At 41.6% G+C, this 9,791-nt stretch overlaps 1 protein-coding gene across 1 annotated transcript in view; it reads left to right on the top strand.

Annotated features, from left to right (window-relative positions):
- TMSB4X (thymosin beta 4 X-linked) overlaps nucleotides 1-686 on the top strand; it is a 1,693-nt gene extending 1,007 nt beyond the window's left edge. Inside the window, exon 3 of the mRNA XM_042809717.1 lies at nucleotides 255-686. Coding sequence (XP_042665651.1) covers nucleotides 255-289 — 35 coding nt within the window. The 3' untranslated portion in view covers nucleotides 290-686. The remainder of the gene's footprint in view (nucleotides 1-254) is intronic.
- The last annotated feature ends 9,105 nt before the right edge of the window (nucleotides 687-9,791 follow it).

Below are 9,791 nucleotides of genomic sequence, written 5' to 3'. Positions count from 1 at the left end.
GGGGGTGGGGGGGGAGGGAGGGCGATGGGCGGGAGGGGACGAGGCGGGAGGAGACAAAGAGGGGCGGCGGGGCCAGGGGGTGGCGGGGCTGCAGCCCGCAGCCGGCGCACAACGCTCGGTGCCTGCTTTGTGGCACATCCGTGCTTACAATTCATACACGTAGTGCTTTGGATGCGCGTTTGAGGCTTTTTGATCCTTATTTCTCCTTTTTTTTAAAAAAAAAAAATTTCTTTTTTTTTTTTTTCCCTTTGTAGCGATTGAACAGGAGAAGCAAGCGGGTGAATCGTAATGAAATCTGCCCTTCCAAATTATGCACTGTACATTCCACAAGCATTGCCTTCTTATTTTACTTCTTTTAGCTGTTTAACTTTGTAAAATGCAAAGAGGTTGGATAAAGTTTAAAAATGACTGTACTGCCCCTTTCACATCAAAAGAATAGAGAGAACTACTGACAATGAATGAAGGCGCTGCCTTTCCCTCTGCCTGTCTGGCTTTGGTCCTGGTGGCATGAAAGAGCTTGCATGTTGATGGAAGAAGAACTTGGGTGGGACTACAGTAACTAGAGTAACACACGAATAAATGCAAAGCTGTACCAAGGTCCTGCGAGCTGTAAAATGCAGTTAATCGAGTGCCATTTTTTTTTTTTTTTTTTTTTTTTGGTTCAAATGATTTTAATTATTGGAATGCACAATTTTTTTAATATGCAAATAAAATGTTTTAAAACCTGGATGGTATTTCTGTCCTCTGTCTGGAGAAGCGTATCAAAGGAATGTGAAGCGTAAGAGCCGGTGCTGAGGATGCTAGGAAGCCTCTGGAGATGATCCAAACCTCCATCGCCATTCTCAGGTTTTGAGACGTGCTCTCAGCAATAGATGTGTTTGCGTCCCTTGAAGCTCGCTCTTAGAGCATCACATTTAAACACTGCATGTCTTAAAATTGGTTATCATGTGAGTACATCACTTTAAATACAACTGTAATATTTATGTAGAGATTTGTTGAAAAGCAAAAAAGTTGGTTAATTTTTTTTATTTTTTTATTTATTTTTTTTTTGCCTTGCCCCACCCATATCGTAGCACTGTTGGTAAGAACCTTTCTGTATTGCTGCACAGATTCAACCTCAGTTGTATGAATTGATAGCAGCTTTAATAAATAGGACTCATTCTGCTTGACAGTATCTAATAAATTTTCGTTCCAAGACTGTTAGCTATTTAATATTCTAAAGCTGTTGTAGTGGGTGGTGTCCTATGCCAACTAAAATCATTTTACTAAAATGATTTAAACTCTTCTATGTTCTTTTAATGGCTATTTGATCCTAAGAATTGATACAGAAGAATATAAAATTACAGCTTCCTCCTAATTAATTGAAAATTAATCATTTGTGTGCAAAAGTAACTTAAAATCAGATTATGATACATTCCATCTGTAGGACTAGCAGCCCTACACATCGCTGGTTTATGGCGGTTCATTCAGTCCTGGGATAATTTTTGTTTGTTTTTACCTCAAATAACAGTGGGTAAAATCTCTCACACTCTCACAGAGAGGTTAGTGGGAGTAGTCATGATACAGCCCATAAAAGACAAAGATGTCAGGCCTGCAGCAGTGTGGTGAGCACGATTCTGGAGTGCCTTGGTTGTCTCCTCAGGCTCAGCCTGTGTTTGTTTCAACCATTTTCTATAAAGCAACACTGAGTTAAGTTTGGGTTCGCTAAGGCTGCTGATGGTAGGTTTAAGGAGGTGGCATAAATGTGGGGATCTAAGCAGAGCAACCAGCTTTGTCCTTGAGTGAGGAATGGTGTATGGTGGAGGGAGCAGCCCTGGAGTCCTGTGTATGTGCAGTCCCAGCCCCAACGACAGAGAACTTTCAGAACCGTGTATTTGGTGGTAAGCTGAGATTCAGGCCTGAGAAGTTTTCATGCAGCCCATGGGAAGATTTTGAAGCCCTGATGGCGTAGGGAGCTCACAGTAGTTCAAGCGGATGAGCTGAGGAAAAAAGCAAACCATTTCTTGTGATGGTAAATGTATTAAGCTTTTATTCCCTGTGTACAGTGGGGAAGGCACAGGAAACTTCTAAGTTGAGTTTCTGAAAAGTCAATTAAACGGTCAACATGCAGCTACTGATGGTAATCAGGTAGCACAGGAAATAGCATGACTAACCTCAGAAGCATACGGCACAGGCTGTACGTGCTCAATAGCGGCAAGCACGCACTCACTGCGGATTCACCTATGCGAAGGAAACCAAAGCAGCACATTTCCAAAAGAGGAAAAGCAGTAGATACGCATAGCTCTGGATGAGTGAATGAAAGTGTGTGCTGTAGATTCGTGTGGTTGGATAACAAGGTGGGAGATCTTCAGGTGTGAATATTAAAATGACAGGGGTGGCCAAAGGGTACCACCAGCCACTATGTGGTCAAATTCAGGGGTGGCTGGAGCAATCAGAATCGTAGAATCAACAAGGTTGGAAAAATCCTCCAAGACCATCTAGTCTAACCATACCACCAATATTGCTAATTACTAAGCCATGTTCCTTAGCCTTGTTCAGCTCTTCTCATAGCTTCAGAGGAGATGGCCAATGCTCTCCAGGTTCTGCGCAGGTAGGTTGGTCATGAAAAGGAGTCATTTGAAAGAGAAAAGCGTGTCTGCTTTCTGATCTCAGCAGCCGTGCAGTCTCATTCTCTAGCCCTGCGAGTCCCAGGCTGATGTGCTCCCCGCCCCCAACACCAGGCTGCTCTTTGCCCTCCAGCTGAGGAGCGATTTTCTGTTTCCTGAACCTCCAAAGATACTATTAACTCTGCATACATTGCACAGACAGCAGATACTAACAGTATCCAAAATAGATCCTTGTGGTACTAAAATTAATTAAAGAAATGTCGAGACTTTAACGCAAGCATTTTGGTCTTCTAGACTATTTTTGTGCAGTGCTGAATGTGTGATAAAACACACTTCCCCCTAGTAACCCTTTACTTCCCTAGAAACAGTGTAGAAACGAGCAGTTCCCATTGTGTATTGTATCACATACGGCTGCTGCATACAGCTGCTGAAGGAAACAATTCCATTAATACAGAGCTATGCGCCAGTGCACGCATCATATCGAACACACTGAGAATGCAGTGTGCAGTGCAACGATTCCATAGGGCCAGCACCAAAAGGGGTGTGAAGACATAAAAAATGTAGCAGCTGCTTATTCGTTGGTCGGCAGTAGGATGACTATGCAAAGCAACCTATGATGGGCTGGGAGAGCCGCCGGCCATCGGATCATTTGATGTGGCAGCTTTGTGCATTTTCAATTCAACAGGCAGGGTGGCTGAATTGTAAATAAAAAGGGGCTATTTTGTTAATTTGTAGACAGGCAATTCCAGGCGGTATCTCACTATTATTTGCACACTGTCTGACAGATTAATTTGCTATTGTCCCTGTGATACGATTTCTTAAAAAGCCCCGTTCTTTACTATGCCCCTCTTTCAAAATTCTGTGACTTCTGCCAAGAAAGGGCTCATTCTTCTGTTTTCAGCAGAGCAGTTCACGTTCATGGCTTGAATTTCAGCAGTGCTTTTACCAGGTTTTAAAATGATGTCAGACTCCTCTCTGACTTTTTCTTCTTCCTGCCTAGAAAAAAGACACTTTTTTTTCATTGTGGGTTCTGAGAGATGATTATTTTGCCTTCGGGTTAATAAGCTTTCAGCATGTTGGGAGAACTGCGAAGATACATTTTTTTATCTTGCTTCCCCAATCACGAGGACTAAGATATTCCCTTTTTTCCTTGTAATCAAAAGCTGAGGTTCTCGGGAGATTTTTCAGTCTCCTGGAGCCTCGGCTTTATGAAAGCTGTCAAGCATGATGAGATCCATGCAATGTAATGAGAATTGGCAACTGGGAGAGTCTCCAACCACTGCTCCCTCACAATGAAAGGATTCTGATTGCAAAGCAGAGTAAAATCTATAGCATTTTTTTCAGGCCACTATAAGGAAAGAATAGCAAGGTGAGACTGTAAAAACCACATCTTTTTTAATTATTATAATTTTAACTTCAGAAATCCTATGGCTCCAGATTTTCTGATAGCTTTGGATTTATCCTTTACCTAACATCAATTTTTCATTCACAAGTATTTTGCAAATGAATGAATGTATTCACTTTAAATTAAACGTTTCCAGCATTTGAATTGTCCCCAAATGTTCACAATGCTTTCAATCAGAAGAGTGCCTTGAACAAAAAATGCATCACTATGTTGATCAAAGACTTCTTGGTGATGAAGGAAGTTTTCCCACTGTAATCATTTCACATAGAATCATAGAATCATTAAGGTTGGAAAAGACAACCAAGATCATCTAGTCCAACCATCGACCCATCTTTGGCATAGGGCCCAGGGCTTGAAAAACAATCTCATATGGCTTTGTAAACATAACATGTTTGATTAATAGACCTTTGCAGTGACCTTTGTTTGCATAATAATTATGAATTTTCAGTATGCTCACAAAATGGCTACAGATGTGCCGGATAATTAAGAAAAAAGAAAAGAGAGAGAGAAACAAGAAAAGGAATGCATTTTCATATTCTGTAATATTTATCATAATAATAATTTATTTATCCCTAATATTTTCTGGTGTTTTGAAGCTGGAGCAGCAGCATTCAGTTCTCTAAAATAAGAGAGCTGAACTCACTGCAATCAACTTCCTGCTAGACTTAAAGGACGAAATCAGGCTCCCAGACGGCTCAAATCTCACCTGAGGTTTTTGTAAGTTTTCATAAGTACTAGTTTATGTTCGATTTCCTCTAGCAGAATTTTCTTTCCTCGTGATACCTAACCATAGATAACATGGCATATTTTACTTTGGTCGTATTTTATTTTGAAACAGAAATATTTCTTTGAGCTATCACTTACAGCTGTGGAATTTATTTTTAAGGACTTCTGCGTAGCTAGATTTTGTTGCAATATGATGTTGAAAATTTTGGAGCTACATTATAACTTGAGAAATCACTGGCTAGATCAATTTTTCATGCATCTTGGTTCACCTCACCTGCACTGTGTCATCTGGCCTCTGAGAGAAAATTGAGCCAACAGAGAGATATTCTCCCTCCTTTCCCTAAACTGGGCATTGCCTCTCAGAAAGGAGGCTGACCCACTGTGAACTGAGAATAGCAGTCAGGATTATGCATGTGATGAGGTCTGATGGGGCATGACATTTCCTTAGGGATGGAAATTGCAACTTTTTGGCAAAGGGCTCGCAGTACTTGCTTACCACTCCAAAAGATCCTAATGTGGAATCAGAAAACACTATGAAGCTAATTCTAGGTCAGCCTTAAAGGATTTTATGGTCATCTCTGAGACTACAGAGTTAGAATGATCAAAACAAGGTTTAAACCAGGCAGAAAAATAGAAAGAAACCTTCTCTAAGTCATTTCCTGGTAGTCATATGTGTGATTCCACCACTCATGAAGGATGTGTCCAAATCAAATTCAGGCAATAAAAAGAAGATATGGTTTAGGCCTTGACGTCCAGGAAAGCTGAATAAGAGGATAGCTGTTCAGACTTGTTCACTATTATTTTTTCATGGCATTGAGGTAACTCCTTGGTGCCTGTCATAAAACCAGGGATATGAAGATGTGCACGGTGATGGAACGGTTCCTGTGCTAACAGAGCTGACTCCTGAACGCAGATCTGGTGAAATCAGATCCAAAAGAAGAAACTACCTTTGATGTGTGGAGCACCCTCTGGGCTTGCAGCAGCTTTATTTGCTGTATTTGGAGTCCTTGTAAAGAGGAACCATGTGGGCAGTCACACACAGTGTCACCCTGCAAAGCATGCTGGTGGCAATACCACAGTGTGCTCTCCCAGAGGGCATCCCCAGGACACTGTCCAGAGCAGCCAAGCCTTTTATTCTAATATGCTCTTCAGCTTCCCTGTCACTTCATTTCATGGCATGACGGTTTGCAAGCTGTTGTTCAAACCCAGGCCAACTCCAGCTCATCTTGTGGCTGGTGCTGGCTCTTATGCTTTTGGATTTAGGTGCCATGGGCTCTAGTCCTGAGCCTTTCTCTTCGATGTGTTCTTTGCCTCTGTGTGCCCTTTGGGGTGCCCATCCTATGCTCTTGCTGACCAGTCTAGAGTTCAGTAGGTGACTGTGGATGTCACCAGGATTTCTTTGCCACTCTGGTGTCAGAAGGAACATGGAGAACTTTTTTTTTTTAGATGTAATATCTTTAAAGAAGAATAGTAGTGGAAACAAAACTTTGTAAGAGGAAAGGGGATAGTTGAATTGGAAGAAACTGGCAAAAAAAAAAAAAAAAAAGCTTTTTTCTAATTAATTTGTGGTTTCCAGTCTTAATCCTGCATCTTCTTCTGAAAAATATATTTCAAGGAACCTACTAGAAAAATATATTCCATATTTTGTGCACTGGCAATATGGCTTTTTTTCATAGGGAGTTTGCAATCAATGAAACTATTGATTAAGTTTCAGCCAACTTGTAAACAGTTGAGCCCTTTTACTACTATGTAGGAGTGAAGATCAGCCATAACCTTACTAATCCATGCCCAGCTTGGCTGGGTGTACAGCTGTTACAAGTCCTAAGAATGGGGTAAACCTGCCCATATACAAAAACATGACTTGAACACAGTGACTAAATTAAAGTTAGTTACTACACTGTGTATGAAGGCTTTTCTTGATAGGCAACCTCATGCCTAGATCTATAAAAAATCTTGGGCTCAGATTACATCAAGGACAAGAAGGTCCAAAAAAAAATTATCAGTGGTGATGTATTAAATGACTTCCATGAGAAATGCATGATTAGCATAACACAAACATACCTATTCCCTAGCAGCAGCAAACAAAGCAAAACAAAATGAAGTGAGTTGATGAAGACATAAATTACTTTATCCCTTCCATATTGTTTCAACGTTAATTAAGAAATCACATAGCAGGATGTATGTACCCTGCTGCTCCGACATGTTAGGACAGGATAGATGGATCCCAGACAGTCTCGTCTGCAAAGAAGCAGCTAATGCTTGCTTGTATCACGTAGAACACAATGCTCCCAGGAAAGGCTTCAGGTTTGTTTTTAACAGTATTATTTGTTTTCTGAGAGACTTTAATTACCACTCTGTGAGACACATGAAGCTCTGCTGACTGCTTTGCTCTTCGTCTTTGGCTTGCTAGCATTAAATGGAGGGGGAAAGAGGAAAAGAGCTCTGAGCCCAAGTGAGGCTATTATGGATGACATCTCTTCTTAGCATGAAGCGTTAATGTGATGCAAAGAGGAATATAGATGAAAGTCCTTTCTGGGAGAGATGCAATGTTTTACACAGGTCCATGGACCACACATACCCATGTACCGCTGCTTCCCTGATAGCTCTGCTTGTTAAAGTCATCTCTGCTGTGTGTGGGAGGTGTGGGTTATGCTGAAAAATGCCAATGTAGCTCTCAAAATCTATGCTGCATTTTAAAGGTTAAAACTAGGAACAGACTGGCATTCTCAACAAGTTCTGTAAATGAAACAGGGCTATTTAATCACATGCATTGCAGCATGAGAATGAGCTCTTCTCTTTCATCTTCAGCTGGACTGTGTGAGCTGATAGATACAATTTTTTCCTTTGTCAAAAGCCACGCTGGCTGTCTCCATTTTATATGTTTTGTCTTCCAGATCAACAAAAAACAGCAAATGTTATTCTGAGGAATGATTTCACAGTTTTCATTTTGATAGCCTGAACTAAATGCATGTTTAGGAATAATACAGCTCCTTGCCGAAGGTAAAGGCCCCTTGACCTGTCAAACTGTGGCAGCCTTCATTTCAGTGAGTTGCTAGGTGTGTAGGGCACCTGCAAGTCAAGCCATTTTTTTTAATTTGAGTGCCTAATTAAGGGTAATGCTGTGGTTTTAGTCTCCTGCTGTTCCCTCAGTTTATGACAATAGCTTCTACAGGATTTCTCATGGAACACTTCTCACCACAAGCACTTTTTAGATGGAATGGGAGTATGCCCTATCTTTATCTTTGCATGATACATGAAGAGTAATTACCTGTCTCAAAGTCCTCTCTACCCACAGTCTCCTTCCACAAATAATTTCCTTATCAAAGCCAAATCCAAGTTCCTTCCATTAGTTTGTTCCCGTCCCTCTGAATGGGTGTCCTAATAATGCCACTGTTATGTACCCAGGAAGCTTGACCTTCTCTTTTGCCCTCACTCATCACACCCAAGCTGTGCCACCCTGCCAGCATCTATTCCCTACTTCACACTGTATTTCTGATGCTGTTATCCACTGAATCATCTGCCAGACTACTCGGTATCTTCGAATCTCTTGCTCTCGACAAGAGTTTGCTGCCAAGTTTTTGACAGGGGATTCCATCATCTATCTTCTGCCTTGGGTATCTGTGCCTTTAAAATACTCTGTGTAAGCTTCACTCTTTCCTTTCCCCTCTTTCTCAAATGGACGGAATTGGTTCCTAGGAGCTGACCCAGCAGAGGAAGCAGCAGCAAGCCAGCAAGCTGGAAGGATCACGTACTTTATGGGCTGACCAGCCGGAAGAAACAGCTCTTATCTAACCTTTGTACGCTCCTTTCCCTTGTTTGTCTCAGCTTCACAGCAATGATTTTTCAGATGTATGTATTTTTTTAAATGAGCTTGTTTGTTTCTAGTGGTAAGTCCCTAGCCGCCTCCTCTTTCATGCAGTTAGCCAGCAGCGGGGAGGTTAAAAATGCAGTCAGTAACCAGTGGCAACATACTAGTGTTGTAAATCCTGCCCACACATCTTCAATCTACTGACACTTGAAACATCTAGGCCTTTTCTTACAGATATACCGGTGTAATTAAGTCTCGGTGTACCTTTTTTTCCTACATGTCATCCTCCAGGAGTGCTTAGACAAGTATACATGAGCAGTATGTATCGAAGGAGAAAAAAAGGAGGCTGAAGTTATAGAGAAACCATTACAAATTGTTCACCAGGGCTTTTGAAAGAGCAGTATCGCATATTAATAGTTGCCATCTAATATCAAATTACTGATTTATTTAAATTATTTTTACTATCCTGCCTCTGAGCAGCAAGTTGGGCGGTGCTAGTGAAATCAATTACATTTTTTAACAGTACCTCAGGCTTATTTTGCACAGCAGGAATGTGGAGAACTGTATGTCCTTCTTGTCAGTGGGGCTATGCTAGCAGACTCTAGGCAGTGGGAGTGGCATCTACTGAAAGGCAAATGCATATGAAAGCTGGATGCAGAGGCCAGGGAAGAGTTGCTGCTTTCCATTATAGTCAGTGGGGATTGGAAAGAGCCTTCCTGTCGGACCCCCCTTTTTATAAAAAATAAAATAAAAAATAGATGCAATTTCGATGTGGGAGTGTGTTTTTAAATGCAAATTCGTATGATTTTGTTGATATTTTCTTCCCCTTTCACTGCTCGGTACAGTGGCTGAGCCTTCTGGCATTTCTTCAGGACTCCATGGGAACCCAGTCCAAACCGGGCAACAAAACGGAGTGGCAGGGGACAGAGTAGGAGACCACATCTTGAATTGAATGCAGCCAGAGAAGCGACAATCCCCAGCTAGGGCCTTGCCTTTGGTGGCCTTCTGAATGTCTTCACAGAGGAGGACAGGGGGAAAGGCCATCCTTTCATGCCAATCTCTGGCCTGGGACCTAGAGATGAAGATCATTTCTGTTGTTTTGTGCTGGCACAAGGACAGCAAAGGGGGCACAACCTGAAGTATGGGTTTTCCTGGGACAAAGCATCTTGCCCATCACCCTTCTCACATATCTTTATCCAAAGGTGTTCTACACTTTAAAAGGCAGACAGAAAACTGGAATAGTATG

Source organism: Centrocercus urophasianus, unplaced genomic scaffold (genome assembly GCF_019232065.1).
Source record: "Centrocercus urophasianus isolate 14NV4802_14NV808 unplaced genomic scaffold, USGS_Curo_1.0 seq_12, whole genome shotgun sequence".
In the NCBI taxonomy this organism is placed as follows: Eukaryota; Metazoa; Chordata; class Aves; order Galliformes; family Phasianidae; genus Centrocercus; species Centrocercus urophasianus.
Note: the sequence above shows the minus strand (reverse complement) of the source record. Positions and strands in the feature narration are given on the sequence as shown.